The 25474-nt window shown below is 45.5% G+C and overlaps 1 protein-coding gene across 3 annotated transcripts in view; it reads right to left on the bottom strand.

Moving 5' to 3' along the window:
• The window catches only part of focad (focadhesin), a 366162-nt gene that overhangs the window by 110387 nt on the left and 230301 nt on the right, over window positions 1–25474 (bottom strand). For all 3 annotated transcript variants that reach the window (XM_038804621.1, XM_038804620.1, XM_038804622.1), the window contains exons 24-28: window positions 13380–13468; window positions 12675–12716; window positions 7855–7963; window positions 5718–5834; window positions 1754–1992 (exon numbers count right to left, since the gene is read on the bottom strand). In XM_038804621.1, the coding sequence (XP_038660549.1) occupies window positions 1754–1992; window positions 5718–5834; window positions 7855–7963; window positions 12675–12716; window positions 13380–13468 (596 nt within the window). The remainder of the gene's footprint in view (window positions 1–1753; window positions 1993–5717; window positions 5835–7854; window positions 7964–12674; window positions 12717–13379; window positions 13469–25474) is intronic.

Raw genomic sequence — 25474 nt, 5'->3', positions numbered from 1 at the left:
ATTTGGACATGGACTGATTTAGTATCTGAGAAGTCACAAGTGGTGCTGGTCATTGGGTAATCATCAGGGAACATCCCCACATCTGATCTTATGACGGAAGGGAGGTCATTGATGAAGCAGCTAAAGCTGGTTGGGCCGAGGACACTACCCAAGGATCTCCTGCAGAGATGTCCTGAAACTGAGATGATTAACCTTCAACCACCACAATCATCTTTCTTTGTGCCAGGTATGACTCCAACCAGCAGAGAGTTTGTCCCCTGGTTCACATTGACTCCGCATTTGCTCCTGGATGCTACATTCGGTTAAATGTAGCCTTGATGTCAAGGGTCGTCACCGTTACCAATGGAATTCAGCTCTTTTGTCCACGTTTGAGAAAAGACTGTGATACGGTTGGGAGTGACCTCGATGGAACCCAAACTGAGCGTCCTGCAATTATTCCTGCAGATAGGGGCCCATCTTGATACTGCCCTCAGCTTAAAATGCTGACCAAGTTGCCGCCATACCTTCAACTACTGGGTTCGAAGAATATTTCGGCGGCGTAAATGGAAGTCACGCCGTTGCCAGCGCCTCCAGGCTAGACCCTCTGCACGACCCCGACTCCATGCCCACCCAGGTAGCCTCCTGCTCTTCACACCACCCCACCCCAACACCTTCTGCACATTGGCTGCCCAATAATAATACAACAAATTCGGCAGTGCCAACCCCCCCATGATAGCTCTGAGAGCAGACTGATGGGGAGATAATTAATTGGGTTGGAAAAGTCCTGCTTTTTGTATTCAGGACAATACTGGGAAAGTTTCTACATTGCTGGGTAGATGCCAGTGTTGTCATACAGAGCAAGATCTCATTCTTTGGTTCCGTTTCCATCCATGTATACCTGTGTAAATTAGGCTCTATATCACTATCTATCTATCTCTCTATCTATCTATCGATCTATCTATCTATCTATATTACTATCGATCTATGTATCTATGAATCGATATATCTATGTTACTATCGATCTATCATTCTATCTATCTATATTACTATCGATTTATCTATCTATCTATATTCCTAACAATCTATCTATCTTTCTTAAAGGTGCTATATAAATGCAAGTTGAAAGGACTGCTTTACTCACAGTAGTTTTTCATTGCACCCTATAGTGTGTACCATCTACAGGATACACTTCACCAAGCCTCCTTGGGCAGTTCATTCCAAACCCACAACATCTAGCAATCTAGAAAGGCAGCAGATGCATGGGAACACCACCACCTAAAAGTTCCCTTCCAAGCTAGGCACCATCCTGACTTGGAACTATATTGCCATTCCTTTACTGTGAAACTCCCTTCCTAACAGCACGGTGGGTGTCCTTACACCAAATGGACAGTGGTAGTTCACGAAGGCAGCTCACCATCACCATCTCAAGGGCAATTATTTCGGGATGCGTAATAAATGTTGGTCCTTGATGGCAGTGCTCAAATCCCATGAGTTAATTTTAAAAAGTTCTCTGATGGGCCTATTTAAAATTGGGGTATGAAGCAGAATGAGTAATGTCCAAAGTGGCATGCTGCTACCCACCTGTGGCAGAAGATTGGAACAGACCAACATCGTCTGTTAATAGGCTGTGATCGGAGTGAGATGGAAAAGAACATCTTCATTTACAATCAGTCCTTTTGCACAACAAATCTCTTGGCCAACCAGTGCCAAGTTGTGAAACATTGTACATTCTCGTGAATGCTTGAAACAGGGAATATACTTCTTCAATAGTTACCTCATTCTTTCCTCATATAAATGGGACAGGAACATTCCCGTGGCCAATCCCATGTGAAACTGAACAGCTTGGGACGGGTCAGCATTTGGTTTTCCTGGTAAACCTGCAACAAGAATGCCAAGGACCTCCTCGATGCTCTCTTTGCGAGATGTGATAAAAACAGGTACAAGAAGCGTCAATGCGGTAGCAGCGCAGGAGCGCGCGATGGCACTGGCCGTGTTCTCGCCAGAGTAGGATTTCTGTGAAAGTCATAAATCAATATTAGTGACCCACATATTGAAGACAGCTCCCTCCAATATTCCACTGAGCTCCCCTTCTTGGGCTCAGCAATCATTGTCAATTGATTATGCCTCTGTGCAGAGTCTTTGGGCGCTTTTCCTCATTAAAGGAATTATGTAAATGAAAGTCGTTGTTGTAAAGGTATCATTGCCATCGCCCCAAATGACCATGGGCTGCTTTCCCCTTTGAGGGGGAGAGCTGACTGGTGGTGATTTAACCTGACGATCACCACACCTCAGGCAAGGGGCAAGGTTGAGAAGCAAGAGCCTTCATGAATAACCCTCTGAACACAGAACCAAAGAGGTTTATAGAACAGAAGGAGACCATTTATACCTTTGTGCTGGCTCTTTGCTACAGCAATCCAAAACTAAGTCCAGGGTCCTGATCCAAAGAATCCATAAAATCCCTACAGTGCAGAAGGAAATCATTCAGCCCATCGAGCCTGCACTGACCCTCTGAAACAGCACCCTACCTTGACCCACTCCTCCATCCTTTGGTTACTAACGGGCAATTTAACATGGCCAATACACCTAAACCGCTCATTTTTGGACCTCTCCCCTTAACCAAACATTACTAGATGTAACAATATTTCTCCTTCCTGGAGTTATTTGGAACAAGAATCAGCATTTGATTAAAGTAAGAGTCAAGCAGCAAGACCTCTACTGTGAAGAAGATGCACAGGAGTGGCCATGTCCCCTCATACTACACAAAATGTATCAGTTTAGCTCAGTTAGCAGCACTTTTACATCTTCGAGTGAAAACCTGACATGGTGGTTAGCACTGCTGTCTCACAGCATCAGGGACCCGGGTTCGATTCCAGTGACTGCCTGTGTGGAATTTGTATTTTCTTCCCATGTCTGCATGGGTTTCCTCCGGATGCTTCGATTTCCTCCCACTGACAAAAACGTGCCGGTTAGGTGGATTAGCCACGCTAAATTGTCCCTTGGTGTCCAAAGATGTGCAGTTTAGGTGGGTTTTGGGGGAATAGGATGTGAGAGTGGTCCTAGATTGGGTACTCTTTCAGAACGTCGGTGCAGACTGGATGGGCCAAATGGCATCCTTCTGCACTGTTGGACTTCTATGGCTCTATAATGCAGGCTGATAATTCAGTGCAGTGCTAAAGAAGGACTGTATTATCAGAGGTGGGTGTCTTTTGGATGATCAGTTAAACCATAGACTTTTTCCCTGCTCAGGGAAACCTAAAAGATTTCATGCTTCTATTTAAAAAACACGTAATAATCTCTGTGCTCACTGACCTACATTGGGTCCTGGCCAAGTAACACTTCAATTTCAAAATTCTCATCCTTGTTTTGAAATCCCTCCATGGCCTTGTCCCTCCAACCCTACTCCAGGTCCTAACACCCCCAAGATTTCTAAACACATCTAATTTTGACCTCTTCAGGTTACCTGATGTTAATTACTCCACCATGGTGGCCGTGCGTTCAGTTGCATCAGCCCCAAGTGCTGGAATTCTCTCCAATATTTGCTTCACAAAGCTCCTGTGAAGCCCTCTGGGGACATTTATTATGCAAAAGACATTACATAATTGTTGTGGTATCTTGGTCAACATTCTTCCCTCAATCAATAACACTGACAGCAGGTTATCTGGGAATTTATTTCATTTACTTACTGCCGCATTTGATAACTGACAACAATGTCTACAGTTCAGAAAGTCAGACATTGGAATGCCCTCGGATGTAATGAGGCGTCATGTCTTCATTCTCCGTTGAAAATGCCTCCATGTCCTTCAGTGAAAAACTTACGATGTGAACATCGACATAATGGAAATCATGTTTCAGTTCAAATTATGAGGAAGATCAGTTCAATTTTAAATCCTCCAAAAGACTGGGAACTGACCTTGATAAAGACACAAGATGAACACCAAACACCACCCAGTCTACATCACGCTGATCTACAGCAAGGGTTTCAGAGTAATATCTCCATTCCCAAGGAAAGGTGAACCAGAGTTTTCCATGTTCTGAGGAACTGCCAAGTGGTTTAAACTGTGGACATGTTAAGTTGTAAACTGCTAAATTAAGCTTTCAGTTGGGAAGTAGAAATGCCCAACCAGATACATTTCCAAACAGCTCTCACGAGGCAGATAAAAAGGAGCTTGGAAAGGGAGGGGGTAAATTCAACTGTTGTGGTCAAATGAAATAAGCAGATGCATGGAGGAGGTTAAAGTGAAAGAGGATCAAGCGTTAGGAACTAACTTAAAAAAAGAAAGACCTCAATAGCTAAACCTCTGGATTATTGATCAGACCCCATGCTAAATAGCAAAAAGATAGGCAGATCAGGAGAATGAACATGCGGCTAATGGGCAGGTATGAGAAAAAAGGAGTTCCTTCTCATAGGACACTGAGACCAGTTCTATGACAGGAAGGAACTGTTCCAATAGGCAGCTTCATCCCTACAGGAACACAACCAGTGTCCAGCAGAAAAGTTGATGGTGGGGAGTGGTGTGTGGCATTGAGCAGCAAGCTACAAGAAATGAAACAAGCCTAAATATAAGCTGGGCAGGAAAGAAGATCACCAGACAGACGAGACCAAGGGAAGACATATAAATGGCCTGGGAATTAATGAGATTTACAGGACAGGCTTCTATGAAGGTTAGTTAAAAATAAAATGAAAGAGATTTTTGTTAAAAATGAGTAAACAGTTGGATAGTAATCTTCACAGTGGCTAAAATACAACAGGGTACTGGAACCAACAATGGTTGGATTATGTCCTACATCATTCCAACCACCAGTGGGCCCAGAAGTCATTGGGGAACTGGCATAACTTACATGGCGGCAGGTTCATGAAGACAGGTGATGTGGGCTTGCCGTTGGATCACATGGTGGGTTGGTGGTTCTTCTTTTAAATAAATTTAGAGTACCCAATTATTTTTTTTCCAATTAAGGGGCAATTTAGCGCAGCCAATTCATCTACCCTGCACATCTTTGGGTTGTGGGGGTGAGACCCACGCAGACACGAGGAGCTGTGAAACTCCACACAGACAGTGACCCGGGGGGTGCTTCTGACATCAGGAAGCCTGCAACCGAGCAGGAACAGCGTCCACATTTAAAAGGAAGCCACCCTGACGTTAAAGTTGAGAAATTATCATCCAAGATTTTTAAGAACGTTCTGCAGTTTAAAGTTCCAGCATCTGAATTTCTCTTGCTCCAAAGATGTTCCAAAGTCAGGGGGGAAGATACCTCCGCCAGCACACAAGTTGATTCAGCAGCACCAATGGGTTCAGCTGAGATCTAAGAATCTATCTACCTCCGCCTTAAAAATATTCACTGATCCCACTTCCATCGCCTTCTGAGGTAGCGTTCCAAAGTCGCACAAACCTCCGAGAAAACATTTCTCCTCATCTCGGTCCTAAATGGGCAACTCCTCATTTTTAAAACAGCGCCCCCTAGTTCTGGACCCACCCACAAGAGGAAAAGGAATTCTCCCACCTGCATGTCATGAAGACATTGTACCTGTTTCCACACAGAAAGATCTGATATTAGGCGTGACTGGTTCTCAAATTATGTGCTTTCAAGAGTTCAGAATTTGCTCTCTTGCCTTCTGTTCACCGATAGAATCGAATTTCTATTATTTTGCGATAAAATTTCAATCAAGTCATAAAAATGTTACATAACCCTTGTCCTGGTTCTGCAAATGCTTTACTGTCTGTCCAAAAAATGGTACTTACATGTTGGAACCATGGGAAGATCCGCCCCTTTGGACGATAGTGACTGTCAACGATGCTCAACAGCGTTTCCACCACCATTGCTATCCAGTGCTCTGTTGGCAAAATATCAGCCCCAATCTGCATAGATAAGAAATTAGAGTGTGATCAATGGACAATAAAAAAAGCACAACATCCATGTCTCTTGCCCCATTTCTTTGCATCTTTCTGACTGTATCAGTGGCGTGTGTACAGCAGTTTGAGAAAACATTTACTTCAGGAAGTTGCCCTGGACATGGTAAATGCATTGGTGGTCATCTTCCAAGATCCTATAAATTCTGGAATTGTTCAGACAGATTGGAGAGTAGCTAATGTAACCGTTTAAAAAGGAAGGTAAAGAGAAAACAGAGAATTATAGGCCAGTCAGTCTGGTGTTGATAGTGGGGAAAATTCTAGGGTCCATTATAAAAGATTGTATAGCAGAGCACTTGGAAAACAGTGGTAGAGTCGGACAGAGTTAGCATGGATTTACGAAAGGAAAATCATGCTTGACAAATCTACTGTAATTCTTCAAGAATGTAATTAGTAGAGTTGGTGAGGGGCAGCCAGTGGATGCCATTTATTTGGACTTTCAGAAGGCTCTCGACAAAGCTCCACGTAAGAGATTCGCGTATAAAAATAAAGGGCATGGAAATAGGGATAGTGTCTTGAGATGGATAGAAAACTGGTTGGCAGACAAGAAACAAAGAGTGCAAATAAACGGGTCCTTTTCCAAATGGCAGGAAGTGACGAGTGAGGTACCACAGGGATCGGTGCTGGGACTCCAGCTATTAACAATATACACTAATGAATTAGATGAGGGAAATAAATGTAATATCTCCAAATTTGTGAATGACACAAAGCTGGGTGGGAGGAAGAGCTGTCAGGAGGATACTTCAGAGTGATTTGGACAAGTTGAGTGAGTGGGAAAATGTATGGCAGATGCAGTGTAATGTGGATACATTTTAGGTTATTCACTTTGGTAGCAAAAACAGAAAAGCAGATTATCGGAATAGCCGTAAATTAGGAGAGGGGAATGTGGAACGAGACCTGGGTGGCCTCACGTATCAGTTGCTGAAAGTAAGCATGCATGTACAGCAGGCGGTAAAGAAGGAAAATGGTATGTTGGCCTTCATAGCGAGAAGAGTCGATTACAGGAGTAGGGATATCTTGCTGCAATTATACAGGGCCTCGGTGAGGTCACACCTGGAATAGTGCTTGCAGTTTTGGTCTCCTTATCCGAGGTTAAATGTTCTTGTTATAGAGAGGATACAGAGAAGGTTTATAAGACTGATTCCTGGAATGGTGGGACTGACATATGAGGAAAGACTGAGTCAGTTAGGATTATATTAGGTGGAGCTCAGAAGAATGAAGGGAGGGATCTTATAGAAACCTATAAAATCCTAACAGGACTAGACAGGATAGATGCAGGAAAGATGTTCCCAAATGGTGGGTGATGTCCAGAACCAGGGGTCATGGTCTAAGGATATGGGGTAACCTTTTAGATCTGAGAAGAGGCGAAATCTTATCACCCAGAGTGGTAAGCCTGTGGAATTCACTACTACAGGAAGCAGTTGAGGCCTAATTGTTATATGTTTTCAAGCAGGAATTCAATATCGCTCTTGGGGCTAAAGGGGTCAACTGGTAGAGGGAAAAGAGGGAACAGGTTACTGTGTTGGATGATCAGCCTTGATCATAATGAATGGCCGAGCAGGATTGGATGACCAGATGGCCTCCTCGTGCTCCTATTTTCTATCCTAAAACACAAGTTTTTGTGCAAGAAATTTGAAGCCTTTCTCCTGTCAGATCAATGGAAAACATGTTAACCGTCATCAGAATGGTTTCATTTTGTGTCAATTTAAATAAGCAGGATTTGCACCGTACTACAGCTAGCACCCTCAATCCACTTTTACTCAAGCCTGTCTCGCTATTAGCATGACGACCCAGATTTATATTTGTATGTTCGTTAGGATTTAGGAGACATGGACGAAGAGGCCGAGAAGTGTCAATTGCACTGTTTTTGCCACAAAACACAAGCATAATCTATCCCAAAGCATTGGCAGCCGGCACGTGCAGAAGAAAATGAAAATAATTAACAAAGTAGACCATGGCGTGAACCTACTTCAGGTACATCATTTGCTTCTGACGGCAGACTGTTCTCATATTTGGCCACAGTCACAGCAAGTCCAGTCAAAGCGAGGATGGAATTTCCCTGCACAACAGGACTGTCCCTGTTAACCAAACAGAAGATCAACAGGAAATGCACACATTTGTTTCTCAAAGCTGCTAACCATCCTACAACAAGAAAAACACAAACTGCAAAAACCATCACAGTCATCATGAAAAAAATAGATTGATTCCCACTTTTAAATAAACACTCTGGGGACTGTGTCCTGCAGTTAGTTAGCGCATTCATCTTTCACCATGGTCTCTATTCAGCCACACAAATAAGCATACTCCCTTCAAAAACTCCAAGGGTCCTATATCAACTAAATGCAGATCGTTTGCATTAAGTCCCCACTGCTATGAATCCACTAAACAGAATGTTCTGAAATTCAAACATTCAGAGAGCATAGGAGCCATCTTTCCAGTCAAGGACTCGGTTTAAGACACATTGTTCAGATAAATTAGAGAACATCGCCCATGGGATAACTGAACTGGGTTTGTCGATGTTGACAAATTTAGGTATCCACCCACTGTTACAGTGCAGAACAAGGGGCTAGACAAAGCAAATACATGAGCAAGAGCAGCATAGGGCGCCGTGGATAGTGTTCTTACAGGGAACAGATCAGTCGAAGGGAGAGACGCTGAGGAGTCCAGTAGCTGTGGGGTTACATTTGTTCATGGGATGTGGGTGTCGCTGGCTACACCAGCATTCATTCCCAATCCTTAATTGCCCTTTAGAAGGTGCTGGTGCACTGCCTTCTTGAGCCACTGCAATCTCGGTGGTATAGGTACACCCTCAGTGCTGTTAGCAAGGAAGTTCCAGGACTTTGATCCAGTGACAGTGCAGGAATGGCAATATATTTCCAAGTCAGGATGGTCTGTTACTTGGAGGGAAACTTGCAGGGGTTGATGTTCCCGTGTATCTGCGGCACTTGTGGGGTTCGACCGTGCTGTCAAAGGAGCCTTTGTGAGTAGCTGCAATATGCAGTACATACTACTGCCTCAGTGTGTTGGTGGTGGAGGGATTGAAGATTAAACACGGTGAATGGGGTGCCAATCAAGCGGGCCTCTTTGTCCTAAATGGTGTCAAGCTTCTTAAGCGTTGTTGAAGCTGCACTCACCCAGGCAAGAACACACTATTCCTTGTAAGAAGTCTTACAACACCAGGTTAAAGTCCAACAGGTTTGTTTCAAACACGAGCTTTCGGAGCACGGCTCCTTCTTCAGGTGAATGGAAAGCCTTTCCATTCACCTGAAGAAGGAGCCGTGCTCCGAAAGCTCGTGTTTGAAACAAACCTGTTGGACTTTAACCTGGTGTTGTAAGACTTCTTACTGTGCTCACCCCAGTCCAACGCCGGCATCTCCACATCACACTATTCCTTCACACTCCTGTACATTGTTGATAGTGGACAGGCATTAGAGAGTCAGGAGGTGAGTTACGAGCTGCCGAATATCCAGCCTCTGGCCTCCCCTTGCAGCTACAGTATTTATATGGCTGGTCCAGTACAGTTCCTGGTCAATAGTAAGTCCAAGAATGTTGATTGGTGGAGGATTCAGCGATTGATTGCCAAGAGAAGATGGTTAGATTCTCCCTTGTTGGAGATGGTCATTGCCTGCCTTGTGTTGTGCAAATGATACTTGCCACTTCACTCTGCAGAGTGTGGTGAACGCAGTCCAACGCATCACACAAGCTTGCCACCCTCTCATTGATTCTGTATACACCTCCCGCTGCCTCAGGAAGGCAGACAGCATTATCAGAGACCTCTCCCACCCAGGCTTTGCCTTCTTCCAGACCCTTCCATCAGGCAGAAGATACAGAAGTCTGAAGACCTGCACATCCAGACATAGGAACAGCTTCTTCCCCACAGCTACTACTCCTCAATGACTCTCCCTTCGACTGATCTATTCCCTGTAAGAACACTATTCACGACGCCCTATGCTGCTCTTGCTCAGGTATTTGCTTTGTCTAGCCCCTTGTTCTGCACTGTAACCAATCACTGTTTGTCAATGTCCCATTTGTCAATGTACTCCGTCGATTATTCATTATTGTCTACTATGTACGTACTGTGTGCGTTCCCTCGGCCGCAGAAAAATACTTTTCACTGTACCTCGGTACATGTGACAATAAATCAAGTCAAATCAAAATATCTCTCTGCATATGGACACAAACTGCTTCTATATCTGCGAAATTGTGAATGATACTGAACATTATGCAATCATTAGCGAACATCCTCATTTCTGACCTGATGGTACAGCGATGGTCATTGATGAAGTAGCTGAAGATGGTTGGGGGCGACAAAATTACCCTGATGAACTCCTGCATCGATGTCCTGGAACTGAGATGTCTGACTTCCAACAACCACAACCATTTTCCTTTGTGCTAGGTATGAGTCCAACCAGCGCAGAGCTTTGCCCCGGATTCCAGTTAACTTCTGGTTTGCAAGGACTCTATGATGCCACACTCAGTTAAATGCTGCCTTGATATCTAGAGCAGTCAGTCTCACCTCACCTCTTTGAGTTCAGCTCTTTTGTCCATGTTTGGACTAAGGTTGCAATGAAGTCAGCTGTGTGACCTGAGCAGAACCCAAACCAAGGGTTAGTGAGAAGGTTATTGCTGATTAAGTGCTACTTGACGACTCTTGTCAACGACACCTTCTGTCACTTTGCTGATGGTAGTAATTGGCCGGATTGGATTTGTCTTGGGCAATTTCCCACATTGTCGGGTAGATTCTCGTGCTGTAGCTGTACTTGAACAGCTTGGCTAGGGCACAGCTAGGTGTGAAGCACACGTCTTCAGTACCATTACGGAATGTTGTCAGAGCTCATTGCGTTTGTAGCACCCAGCGCCACATGGAGTGAATCAAATTGGCATCTGTGATGCTGGGAGCCTCCAGAAGAGGCAGAGGTGGATCATCCAGTCGGCACTTCTTGCTGAAGATTGTTGAAAGTGCTTCAGGGCTGTTGTGGGATTGCTTAGCTTTGCTTAGTGCATGCTGCTTCTCCTGTTTGGCATTCAAGTAGTCCTCTTATAGCTTCAGCAGGTTGAGACGTCATTTTTAAGGTATGCCCGTGCAGCTCTTGGCATGCCCTCCTGCATCCTTCGTTGAGCCAGTGTTGATCCGCAGCTTGATGGTAATGGTAGAGTGGGGGATATGCTGGGCCATAAGTTTATAAATTGTTGCTGCATACAATTTCTCTGCTGATGATTGACCACAGGGCCTCATGGATTCCCTTTATTGAGTGGCTAGATCTGTTCGTAATCTATCCCATTTAACATGGTGGTAGTGCCACACGACACAATGGAGGGCATCCTCAATGTGAAGATGGAACTTTCTCTCCATGAGAACTGCGCAGTGGTCACTCCTACCGATACTGTATAGACTGATTCAGCTGTGACTGGTAAATTGGTGAGGATGAGGTCAAGTAGGTTTTTCACTCTGTTTGGTTTCCTTACCACCTGCTGCGGACTGAGGCTAGCAGCTATGTCCTTTAGGACTCATCCAGTTCAGTCAGTAATGGTGTTGCCAGGTCACTCTTGGTTATGGACATTGAAATTGCCCAACCAGAGTACATTCTGTGCCCTTGACAGCCTCAACATTTCCTCCAAATGGTATTCAACATAGAGAACACATTCATCAGCCGGGGGTGGGTGGTGGGGACACACAAAAGTTGGTGGTAATCAGCAGGAAGTTTCCTTGCTCATGTCTGGTTTGATGCCATGAGACTTCATGGGGTCCAAAGTCAATATTGAGGACTCCCAGGGCAACTTCCTCCTGACTGTACATCATTGTGCTGCCCCCTCTGGTAGGTCTGACCTGTTGGTGGGACAGAACATTTCTAGGGATGGTGTTGGTGGCGTCTGGGACATTCTAACCTATGATTCGGTGAGTATGACTATGACAGGCTGTTGCTTGACTGGTCTATGGGACAGCTCTCCCAATTTTGGCACAGCCCCCCACATGTTAATAAGGAGAGTTTTACAGGGTTGATATGGCTGGTGTGTCATTGTTTTTGGTGTCTAGGTCGATGCTGAATAGGCCGTCTGGTTTCATTGCTTTTGATAGATTTCGGAGGGCATTTAAGAGTCAACCATATTGTTGTGGGTCTAGAGTCACATGAAGGACAAGCCAGGTAATGGAGGCAAATTTCTTTCCCTAAAGGACAATAGTTGAACCAGACGCATTTTTACGACGATCATCAATGGTTTCGCGGTTCCCATTAGATGAGCTTTTAAGTCCAGATATTTATTAATTACATTTAAATTTCATTAGGCGCCTTGGTGGGATTTGAACTTCGGCCTCTCAAATACTAGCCAGTGATGTTATCACTACATTACTTCCTACCCATAACTGACAGTTAAAGTACTCCTAAATTAAAAAACCCCCAATATTTTTGAGTAATTGTTTAGTCAAAATGTGCTCCAGTGATCATATATTTCCAAGTGTGCAATTAATTATGTCCTACTGTCAGGATCATTATATTTCTCAAGCCAATGTATCCTGTCCCCATCTATTTCAAAGAAACAACAAAAAAAATCCAAGTCGGCAAATTAGAAACTGAGAAGAAAGAGTGTGACATTCAAAGACTATTCCTTGAAACCACTTGATGTTTCTTTTTAGAAGGGGGTTTTCTTGGCGTCATCCCACCTTTACAAAATTCTCTGTTTCGCAAGTAACTGAGTGCTCTGTGTAAAGGGGATTTACATTAGGAGATATGCAAAAGAACAGAATAATCCATTAGAGTGCAGCAGTGACTAAATAACGCAATCACCACTTACTTTGAAGCTGATTTAACCACATCAGTTAGCAGGTCCCTGACCCTGTTGAAGAGAAGCAACAGGATTAAGATCATTTATATTCATTAATCAGGTGGCTACTTCTTGAACTGTCAGAAATGAAACTGAAATGATCTGCACTTTCGATTCGCAACACCACTACGTTTACCGTTCCATTAAGCTGATTTTGGGGTGATGGTGATCTTCAAAGCAGCAGAAGTTCTGATTTCTCACATGCTAACATTTGAAAACATCTCATTCGGTGGTTTGTCTTCTCATATTTTACACTTGGGAACCATTCAGCACAAAACAGAAAGCTCCACTCGAGTCTTTTTGAGAAATGTTACGAATGACAGACATGAAATCCTTTGAAAACTGAAGGTAAAGGACATGCCTGACAACTAAATGGTCCCAGGTGTTTGAAAATTCATAGTAAACATAAATGTTCTAATTTGGATGATGGGAGACTCAGAACTAATCTGTCCCACAGAACCTGGTGGATCAGGCAAAATAGCATTTTCTTGTTCACCAGTTTGTTCCAAAATGATGTAAAGAATTAGGTTTCAGGGAGTATTATTTTTGGGAATTCTACAACAAGTCAAACTGCAATGCAATGCAATGCAACTGCAATTAGATGGAAAATATGGGTATTGCTGTTTAATACTCAAAACAAAGATAGATGTAAATGTGCTTTTAAATCCTTCTTACCAGAGCCAGGATATAAACTTTTTGTACTGCAGTTCCTCAGGATCATCTTTCCCATGCTTCTGCTGCATCTCCAGTTCAGCCTGTCTCCCCTATAGACAAAGACATCAATCAACGACATCATCCCACAATGAAACTATTAGCAATCAGTGATTGCAGACAGGAGGAAACAGTACATCAGTTGACACCGAGGCAGGAAGACTAAATTTAAAAGCAAGCAACTGTTGAAAAAAGAAACCAGCATGTGGCAATCTCCGAATACCCTCCCCTTGTAGACATGTGCCATTTCACTGCTTATTAAGCTGTGCCAATAGATGTAATTGGCAACACAGAGGTGAATAAGGGGGTTCTGCCACAGCTTTTCTGAGTATAACTGAGCCAGCACTGTACGAAATACCCTGGGATCGTTCCAATGACAATTCAGGTCTGGAACCCAGAATGACAATTCTCCAACACTGGGCGTGATTTAATGGCCGCGTTGTGCTCGAGCCAGAGCACGACACAGCCGTTAGATTGCGGGAGAGGCCAAAATTGAGAACCACCCAGGCGTCGATCGGTTTGTGATCTCACCGGCCAGCTACCGTTGGCAAAATCAGGATCCTGCTGTGGCGTGGTGAGAAACCAATAGTCACCATTAAAAGCCAATCTCCATTCAATTAACGGGAAAGAGCCCCTATCTAATGGCCTTCCATGATCTAGCCGCTTCCCCAGCAAGTGGTCACACGATCGCCGATGAGTACAACTTTTTAAAAAACGTGAAGCTGACTGAATTGCTGCTGCAGGGACCTGAGGAGGTGAGTAGCCATTTTCGCTCACAGGCAATCAGCCTGGGGGCACTGGGGTTGCTGCCCCGGTGCGTAGGTTGGGGGGGGCAGCTCTGTCAGGGTGGGGGGGGGGGGGGGGGCTGCCACTGGTGGAGAATTCACCCCTGGGCTTGGTGAGTGGGGGGGGGGGGTCATTCCATCTCCTGGATCATGTGTACTCATTACGAGGGCAACCCCTGCCCTTGCTTGTCTGCCCCACCAACCACCCATAACTCCCACTGACCGTGGAGGCCTCTGCACGTGCGACTGAAGGCTATTGAGAATAGTGAATTGGAAATCGTGGTTAAGTGAGCACTTCACATACCCCAGGTGGGTAGGCGGAACATGTAGCATTTAGTGGCTATTGCCGAGCATCCCAATCAGATGGTGATGCCTGGACACGGTGCCTGAACATGGCAGGAGACAGCACCACAGATGCAGCAGCCAACATCCAGGGGCTGGGCCCCAGCACCGGGGGCATGTCCGCAACCAGAGGGTGGGTGTGTGCACCAGTGAGGGGAGTAGCGGTGGTACAGGTACCATTACGTGCGGGTGTCAGAGGTACAGGATGTGGGGTTCAGTGACCAGGAGCCCCTACCGTGGCTGAGAGTGTCAGGTGGGCTGGGCTTGTTGGATGGCAGGAAATGTGTGTGGGGGGGGCATCATGTGGAGGAGGAGGATATCAGCTCCTGGTGGTTGTCAAGGACACTGCAGCCCTGAACTTTAAAGCCACAGGATCATTGCAGGGTTCGAGCGGGAACTTGTGAGGCATCCCACAAGTTACAGCCCACAAGTCACAGATGCTCTATTTGCCCGGGCAGCAAACTAAATAAACTTTGAAATAGACCAGGCCCAACAAGATACATCCCCGGCTTGTTCAAGGACCAACCCAGGATGGCCGATTAGCCCTGGGGGGATAAGGTGTACCCGCTGAGGACCTGGCTATTGACATCAGTAAGGAGGCGGGAAACCGATGCAAAGACCCAATACACGAAGCCCACGCGCCATCCGAGCTGTCACTGAGCGGTGCATCGGACACCTCAAAATGTGATTCCGATGCCTCGACTGCTCTGGTAGTAGATTGCAGTACACCCCCCAGAGGGTCGCCCGCTTTGTGGTGGTCTGCTGTGCCCTCCACAACCTGACACAGCAGCGGGGCGACTTGCTGGAGGCGGAGGGAGAGGAAAATGTGGCCGCCTCCGAGGAGGAGGACGAGGAGGCACCAGGCCAGGTGAAGTTGGAGGGTGAGCCCGATGAGGATCCGCAGGACCAGCCAGAGGATGGAGGACAAGAGGCAACGGTGAGTGTCCAGGGAAGCCCTCTCCCTCGCCTACACATAGGACGTGGCCTTGTCTGTCATTGCACCCTCCCTCTCCCCTCCTTTCCCCCTCACCCATCTCCCACCACCACCCCAGGGTTTGCTTGAGAAAGGAGGGGTTCAGGAGAATGAGTTGGAGTGAAATGAAACCAAACAGCTTTGACTCTTTGGAACTCACAATCGTTCTAACGCACTTCCCCAAACGAAAACACCTGGATTCCATGATGTTTCAGTCAAGAAAATATAATAGTACTGGTAGGCAAGAGCACTTAATTAGCTTGTGGTAAAACGGTGGACCAAAAAATATTACTCATTATTTTTAAGATGAATTACAAGGCTTTTCAAGCAAGTCTGTAAAAGTGACACCTAATCTAAAGCTTCTTTGCATTAAGGTTTGATTCCATGTAATCTTATCACTTTTAAAATGGTCGTTATCTGCAAGTTTGACATACTTAAACTTCATTCACGTGAAGCTGCTGCATTAAAAACTGATATTATGTGCTTTTATTTTTTAAAGGTTAAATGGGCACTGAATGTATCGATTTTCAAGAGTGTTTCAAATCACAAATCTTTCAAAGAAATGAATTGCTGTAATTCAGAGTAATCAAGAAAACATTTATTTAGTCCTCTGAAGGATTTGACAACAATTTAACAAAACATTATAAAATCATGGTGAATTGTGCCGCAACCTTGGCCTTCGGCCTGATCCTAAGCTGAGTTTCTAGCTTCATGTCTTGTCCATCACCAAGATTGCCGCCTTCCACATGCCTGGAAATGCCCCACTAACTCAATCCAACAACCTATTCTCTTGCCCCCTTTAAGAGGCTCTTTAAAACTGACCTCTTTGAGCAAGCAGTTGGCCAACTCTCCAATTGTCTCCTCAAAGTAGTTCAGTGTCAAATTCTGTTTGAAAATGCTCCTTAGAACATGTTACTGTCATAATGACGCTAGATAAATACAAGTGAGGAGTATTGGTGAATTTAGTTTCACAGGCCACACCCTGTACTTTTAATTACTATCCACTGGAATGAGAAAGTGTTATCACATCTCGTCGCACATGAAAACAGTCAACAGGTGATATATTAAACAAAACAGAAAATTAAGAAAACTCAGGTGGCTAAGCCATCCCAAAAATAAGTCTGCTGTGTGTTCCTGGAAACAGCTACAGAAAAAGCAGAACTGTCCACTTCAGTTTACTAAGATTAGGATTATCCGGAAATCAGCATCTGGCAGGTATTGAGATAACTGATCTCAGCATCAGCAGCAATGCTACAATTGCTCACAGTGCTCCTATGGTAAAGAAGGGAACATATAGCAGGAACCGCATCACTGCCCAGGAACCTTGCTGAAAATACATGCAGTCTTTGGGTCAGGACTGCTGCATTTACGCAGCCCATTGACCTGAATATGAACAGCGGTCATTGGGGGAGCCACCAAGAGGATGACTGGCAACTGTGGAATCAAACCCCCCAAAAAGCAGTCAACACCTTGAGCAGATGGGAAAATAAAGATGCACCCGAATATGTCTCAAATATGTCTCAAATGTTTTTAATCAATCAACTGAATCAAAAGGTCCTTAAAATAATTGAAACAATTGCCAATTAAAGTGCACAGAGGACTGTACAAATACACATTCTGCAAGCTGAAATTAAGCAAGCCTTAGTTAGGGTCTATGTGAAAGAGAAAATCTGTACATTGAACCAAGTAAACAGTAAGAATAAGGAAGCAGTATCAGACCTAAATTTACTGAACCGTTTTCTCCAAATTCATCGAAAAGGACTGAAACCATTAAAATAAGCAAAGCAAGCACAAATAAAGTAACTGGAGAATGTTCGGTGCACTGTATAGCTCCTTAATTGCAAAAGAGCTACCGTTCACAGACATGCTGAACACAACATTTTCACTGCTGTGAGCAGTACCACAATACGATTTTCAGATCACTCCTACTAACTCTCCTTCAGAGTCTAATCTCAGTCACAAGATTGGAAAATACAAAATGAACTACAAAAGCAGTCGGGCAAGACCAAGAAACCCTAAAATGAATTTGAACACTTCAATCACAACCTCAAAGACCCAGGTCCCATGGTTGGCAACATGCTAAGTAAATCGTCAAGCGTGATTACCAGTAATTCTATTTCGGGTGTGGCACATCGTTAGCAAAAAAAAGCCCTCAATATTTCTTTTCCCCTTCATTCATAGTTACCTTGCTGCCCAAATTATGACGGCATATAAATAGAATATGATACAGGTGCCAGTGTAGTATCATCCTGAAACAATCATTCACCGATCACTTGCAACTTCATGTCTCGTATGTTATAGAACATAGAACAGTACAGCACAGAACAGGCCCTTCGGCCCTCGATGTTGTGCCGAGCAATGATCACCCTACTTAAACCCACGTAACCCGTATACCCGTAACCCAACAATCCCCCATTAACCTTACACTATGGGCAATTTAGCATGGCCAATCCACCTAACCCGCACATCTTTGGACTGTGGGAGGAAACCGGAGCACCCGGAGGAAACCCACGCACACACGGGGAGGACGTGCAGACTCCACACAGACAGTGACCCAGCCGGGAATCGAACCTGGGACCCTGGAGCTGTGAACCATTGATGCTAACCACCATGCTACCGTGAGGCCCATATGCAGCCATATCCCTAATTGTTAGAACATAGAACAATACAGCGCAGTACAGGCCCTTCGGCCCTCGATGTTGCACCAACATGGAAAAAAAACTAAAGGCCATCTAACCTACACTATGCCCTTATCATCCATATGCTTATCCAATAAATTTTTTAATGCCCTCAATGTTGGCGAGTTCACTACTGTTGCAGGTAGGGCATTCCACGGCCTCACCACTCTTTGCGTAAAAAACCCACCTCTGACCTCTGTCCTATATCTATTACCCCTCAATTTAAGGCTATGTCCCCTCGTGCTAGCCACCTCCATCCGCGGGAGAAGGCTCTCGCTGTCCACCCTATCTAACCCTCTGATCATTTTGTATGCCTCTATTAAGTCACCTCTTAACCTTCTTCTCTCTAACGAAAACAACCTCAAGTCCATCAGCCTTTCCTCATAAGATTTTCCCTCCATACCAGGCAACATCCTGGTAAATCTCCTCTGCACCCGTTCCAAAGCTTCCACGTCCTTCCTATAATGAGGCGACCAGAACTGTACGCAATACTCCAAATGCGGCCGTACTAGAGTTTTGTACAACTGCAACATGACCTCATGACTCCGGAACTCAATCCCTCTACCAATAAAGGCCAACACACCATAGGCCTTCTTCACAACCCTATCAACCTGGGTGGCAACTTTCAGGGATCTATGTACATGGACACCGAGATCCCTCTGTTCATCCACACTACCAAGAATTTTACCATTAGCCAAAAATTCCGCATTCCTGTTATTCTTTCCAAAGTGAATCACCTCACACTTCTCCACATTAAACTCCATTTGCCACCTCTCAGCCCAGGTCTGCAGCTTATCTATGTCCCTCTGTAACCTGCAACATCCTTCGGCACTGTCTACAACTCCACCGACTTTAGTGTCGTCTGCAAATTTACTCACCCATCCTTCTGCGCCCTCCTCTAGGTCATTTATAAAAATGACAAACAGCAACGGCCCCAGAACAGATCCTTGTGGTACGCCACTCGTAACTGAACTCCATTCTGAACATTTCCCATCAACTACCACTCTCTGTCTTCTTTCAACTAGCCAATTTCTGATCCACATCTCTAAATCACCCTCAATCCCCAGCCTCCGTATTTTCTGCAATAGCCGACCGTGGGGAACCTTATCAAACGCTTTACTGAAATCCATATACACCACATCAACTTCTCTACCCTCGTCTACCTTTTCAGTCACCTTCTCAAAGAACTCGATAAGGTTTGTGAGGCATGACCTACCCTTCACAAAACCATGCTGACTATCCCTAATCATATTATTCCTATCTAGATGATTATAAATCGTATCTTTTATAATCCTCTCCAAGACCTTACCCACCACAGACGTTAGGCTCACCGGCCTATAGTTACCGGGGTTATCTCTACTCCCCTTCTTGAACAAAGGGACCACATTTGCTATCCTCCAGTCCTCTGGCACTATTCCTGTAGCCAATGATGACCTAAAAATCAAAGCCAAAGGCTCAGCAATCTCTTCCCTGGCTTCCCAGAGAATCCTAGGATAAATCCCATCCGGCCCCGGGGACTTATCTATTTTCACCTTGTCCAGAATTGCCAACACTTCTTCCCTACGCACCTCAATGCCATCTATTCTAATAGCCTGGGTCTCAGCATTCTCCTCCACAATATTATCTTTTTCTTGAGTGAATACTGACGAAAAGTATTCATTTAGTATCTCGCTTATCTCCTCAGCCTCCACACACAACTTCCCACCACTGTCCTTGACTGGCCCTACTCTTACCCTAGTCATTCTTTTATTCCTGACATACCTATAGATGTATGATGTATGTTGATGTATGATTTCATATCATTTCATATCAAGATCTGTGTTCTATTTTCCCTGCTCTATGATGAAAGTTGGTGTCAATTATTTTGTGGTGAAACCTGCCTGGTTTTCTGTAATGTAAAGGTACTTTACTATGGTGCAAAATAACTTTGTTGTGTTATGCTGCTTCAGATAACACAGGCTGCTACTTGATGCAGTCTTAACTAAAGGATGCTCCAGACTCTGAAATGAGTTGAACATGTTTATTGAACTATTAACACAGTTCTCAAATGAGTTTGACTCTCTGCTAATCTAACTGTAGTAACTCAGTCTAACTGTTGCAAAAACAGCTTGCTCTAAGCCACGTACTGGGGTGTGATGCTGCTGATCAACCCTGTCTAACTCTCTAGATGTCTGTCTGTGGAAAGAGGCAGGGTGTGAGTGCCTCATCCCTTTTATGGTGTTTATGTCATGCCCCTTGTGGTGATGCCACCTCAGAATGTCCTGACTGCCCATTGGTTGTGTCCTATTCTGAGTGTTCATTGGTTGCATGTTTGCATATCATGACAAACTTCTCTTCAGTCTTCTGTTTGCCACTCCACATTTCTTCTGGGAAACAATGAAAATGTAAGGGTTCTGCGTTAATCCCACTTAAAAATGGTGCACAGGCCCTAATCACCCTATCACACGAAACCCAATTCTGTGCTGAAGTACCACAAATCTCACCTTTAATCACAGAATTGTTGCGATGCAGAAGGAAGCCATTCAGCCCATCCTGTCTGCACCAGCTATCCAAATGAGCATCGGGACTTTCTGCCATTCTCCTGCCTTTTTGCCCGTGCTCTCGCACACTTGTTTCTCTTCAAATCATCATCGAATGCCCTCTCGAATCCCTCGATTGAACCTGCCTCCAGCGAGGTTCCGGGCAGTGCATTCCAGACCCAAACCACTCGCTGTGTTAATCATTTACAAACATGTCAATCGAACAGGTAAAGAGTTAGACTTTCTCTGTCCAGTTTTAAGAAATTTCCCTTTGAGTTTTTACACTGAAACAGAGAGTGACTGCAGCCTTTGAGTTATACCGTGAAGGATAATTTTCATCAGAATACTGAAAAAGAAACCATGCCAGAAGTCCATTTGAATTAGGTTTTAACAAAAATTCTGTGCTTAACTGAAAGAGTACCCTGGAGGTACAATCGAACTGCAGCCACACTGATGCACAATTTATTCCTGTAATTGCACCAGGCACCAAATTCTAGTTGCAAAAATGATCCAAGGCTTGATAATTAATATTTCAAAGTTGAAAACATGATTAAACTACTGAAACCATTAAAATTAGAAACAAGTTGATCTGAAATGTTTCTGGAAATAGATTTAATCTGTGTCTACACAAGATTAGAGGTTAGGTTTACAGCACATCTTAGAAACTGATTTTGGTACACAGCTCTGAAAGCATAGTAAAAATTTCAATGGGCCCCACTTCAACTTGGGCTACTGGGGGCATGGTTCCCTTCAGTGGGTGGTCTCTCATCACTTCGGCTTCACACGAGCCAAAGGGATAATTGCAACATGATCTTTTACAAAGACCCCAGGTAGTCCACTGACTGGGTTGAGGTTTTTAACGCCGGTAAAGAGCCACAGGATCCTGGGATTTGTTTTCACATCATTAGCAATGTAAATTCTGCAGCATTAGAAACGTTGCTCATCAGAGTACTGCATATGTGTGTTTCAGTACTCTAAGGATTCTTTTTTTTAAATATTTTTATTGAAACTTTTTATATTTTATACAAATCGAAATAACAGAAAAACATGCATCAGCGCCCAAAAGACAAACTCCCATCAACAACTATGGCAATTTCCCCAGAAGGAACCCTAGAACAACCCACTCCCCCCCCCCCCCCCACTAACAGCTAACAGTCACCATATCCTTAAAGTGCAATATAAATGGCCACCATCTACACTAGAACCCGTTGATCATCTCCCTCACAGTGAACCTGACTGTCTTGAGGTACAAAAACTGCATCAGGTCACCCAGCCACAATGCGGCACTGGGTGGTGTCGTCTGCCTCCAACTCAGCAGAATACATCACCGAGGCAAAAGCCAGAGCACCCGCCCCCACACCGGTCCTCAATTCCGGCTGGTCCGACACCCCAAATTTGGCTGCTAACGGACAGGGATCCAGATTCACGTTCAGGATTGCCGATATGGTGTTGAAAAAAAGACCCCAAAAACCTACCAACTTGAGGCAGGACCAGAAGATTCACAGGCCTTCTCGAGCACCACTCACACCTATCTTCAACCCCCTCAAAAATATCGACCGATTCTGTTATTGGTGAGGTGTGCCCTGAACATCAGCTTGAACTGCATTAAACTTAACCTTGCACAGGATGATGTAGCATTCACTCTGCAGAGAGACTCACTCCACACCTCCTCCTCCAAAATGGGTCCCAGCTCCTCCTCCCACCTTGCCATCACCTCCTCAACCGAAACGTGCCCCCCCCCCCCCCACAATGATCCGTCCATATATACCAGATGTGCTTCCCTCGTCCGACCCCACACAGGGAGAGTATCCTTTCCAGCAAAGTGGATGGTGGTGCCTCCAAAAACGTCAAAAACGTCTGCCGAACCCAATCCCACACCTGAAAGTATCCGAACATATTCACCCCCTCAAGTCCTGCTTTCTCCTTCAGCTCCTCCCAGCTAGCAAACCGACGCTCCAAATACAAGTCCCTCATCCTCTCCAGCCCCTTGCTTTTCCACCCCCAAAATGCGACATCCAATTCCGTTGGTTCAAACAGATGGTTCCTACAGAAAGGGGCCCACCTCGATACCACCCGCAGCTTAAAATGCTGATGGAGTTGCCACCATATCTTTAACATGGAGATGACCATTGATTTAAAGAATATTTCACGGGGGCAAACAGCAGAAATGCTGTTCACAGCACCTCCAAGCACAACCCCGATTCTATCTGCACCTCAGTGACTTCCTCCTCCCTAAACCGATCCAGCACCACCTCTGCATTGGCCGCCCAAAATCAAAACATCAAGTTCAGCAGCGCCAACTGCACCCCCCCCCCCCCCCCCCAACCCACCCCCTGTCTCTCTCCCTGCAAGACCCTCCTCTGGACCGAGGAGCTCTCTCCGCTCATATGAAGTCCGTTATGAGCCACTCTACCCGCCCCCCCATCCCTCCGAAAATAAACTTCCGGCAAAAAGACTGGGAGGCATTGAAATAGAAACACTAATATTGGCACTTGAACCCAGCCCACCACTATCAATGGAAGGCTGGGCTACCTCTATAAAGCCGCCCTAACCGTACTCCTAGCCAGGCTGATGAAATTCAATTTGTGATGCCGTGCCCCAATCCCGTGCCACATGGACCCCCAGATAGCAAAAACTAGTCCCAGCAAGACAAACCGGCAGCCACCCTACCCCAGCTCCTCCCCTCGGGGGCCCAACCACAAAATACTCACTCTTTCCAACATTCATACCCCAAAAAGGAGCCAAACCTCTTCAATATTCCCATAATATCCCTCATCACTGCCCCTGGGTCCCTTATATACAGCAACCGATTGTCAGCATACAAAGGCACCCTGTACTCCACTCTCCCCCTCACAATTCCTCTCCACTTGTCCAAAGCCCTCAAAGCAATTGCCAATGGCTCAATCGCCAACGCAAACATCAACAAAGATACAGGACAACCCTGTCTCATCCTGTTATACTGCCTATAGGACCCGAAATGTAAGGTGTTAGTTCGCACATGATAAGAAGGTGCCTCATATAGCAGTCGCACCCACAAAACAAAACCAGGACCGATCCCAAACTTCTCCAGAACCGCAAACAGGTAACTCCATTCAACCTCTCCAGCACCTTTTCTGCTTCCAAAGAACAATTATTTCCAATTCCGGGCCTACCACCGGTGAGAACACCACGTTGAGTAACCGCCTCACGTTGGATGCCAGTTTTCTATCCTTCACAGAGCTTGTCTTGATCTTCCCCCACAACCTCCGGGAGACAGAGCTTCAATCTTAACGTTGAAATATTAACCAAATGTTTTGTATCCATACGGAGCAGAGAAATTGGCAGATATGACCGCACTCTGTGGGGTCCTTATTATTCTTCATAAGAAGGGAAATGGATGCCTGCCCCAACATCTCTGGAGGGAAACTGGAGCCAACTGATCCATGAACTTCTTATAGACGTCTACCGGGAACCCATCTGACCCTGGTGCCTTCCCAGTCTGCATCTTCCACAATGTAATGCAAACCTCCTCCTAACCCAACGGCATCTCCAACAGATCTACCCCCACCTGGGTGAACTCCAAACCCTCTAAGAACTCTGCCATCCCCTGCTCGTCCACTGGTGGCTCTGACTTATAAAGTCCCTCGTAGAAGGCCCGGATCATCCCATTGACGTTCTCTGGGGCAGGCACCAATCCACCCCCAGCACCTACACCTGCACGATCTCACTAGCAGCTTCTTGCTGCCTTGACTGATAAGCAAAAAAGATTGGCAGCCTTCTCCTCATACTCATATACCACTCTCCTTGCACGTTGCATTTGGCGCACCACCTGGCCCATGTACAGCAAGTCAAATTGCATTTGCAGTTTCTTCCAACTTGCACAAAGGTCTGGCGTGGGGTCACTTGCATACTCCCTCTTCACACCGAGGAACCTCGAGCACTAGCCCCTGCCACTCCTGCCTAGCCTCCCTATCCATATGCGCCTTGTACAAGATGATCTGTCCTCTGACCATCGCCGTTAATGCCTCCCACAACATAGTGGGCAAAACCATCCCATTCGCATTCCACTCTACATAGTTCTTTATGGTCCTAAAAACCTATTCATAAAACCCGAGATCCGCCAGCAGCCCCTACATCCTGTAAGCTGCGCCCAACCTGCCTCCAGCTTTAAGTCCACCAATGCGGCGCAGCGGTCCGAAACCACCGCTGACTACTCCCCATTTTTTACCGCGGGGAGCAGGGTCTTACCCATAGCAAAGAAGTCAATCCTTCGGCGAAAAAACTCCTTACCCCTGTATGTACAAACCGCCATGGATCCACCCCTCCTGTCTCTTCCATGTATGCGGCCAACACTTCACTATCCCCGAAAGGAACAGCGATCTCAGTCTGGAGTGATCCAACTTGGGTCCAGAATGCAATTAAAATCCCCCCCAAAAATTCAGCTGCTGTGCATCTACCTCTGGAATGGCAGCCGACATACGAGCCAGGTGATCAACCTGTCAGGTGTCTCTCAACCGTCCTCCCCTCTCAAGTCAACCATCAACACTGTGATTCAATGACCCTACCCAAATTCCTGGATCTCCTCCCCACCCCCGCCCTGCCTCCTGGACCCACAGACTGCCTGGTATACATGACCCACCCCATTAACAAACAGCTAGGCCCATTGCGCCCCACCCAACATGGTCCAACAGGTCACAGCCTCTCCCCCACTCCACTCCCATTCGCAAGCCACCCTGCTCCTCATCGCCAGCGATGTGGCCCACAGTAGGGACCCCTCAAAAAC

The sequence above is a fragment of the Scyliorhinus canicula genome, chromosome 8 (assembly GCF_902713615.1).
Source record: "Scyliorhinus canicula chromosome 8, sScyCan1.1, whole genome shotgun sequence".
Taxonomy (NCBI): domain Eukaryota; kingdom Metazoa; phylum Chordata; class Chondrichthyes; order Carcharhiniformes; family Scyliorhinidae; genus Scyliorhinus; species Scyliorhinus canicula.
This window is presented reverse-complemented; position numbering and strand designations above follow the sequence as displayed.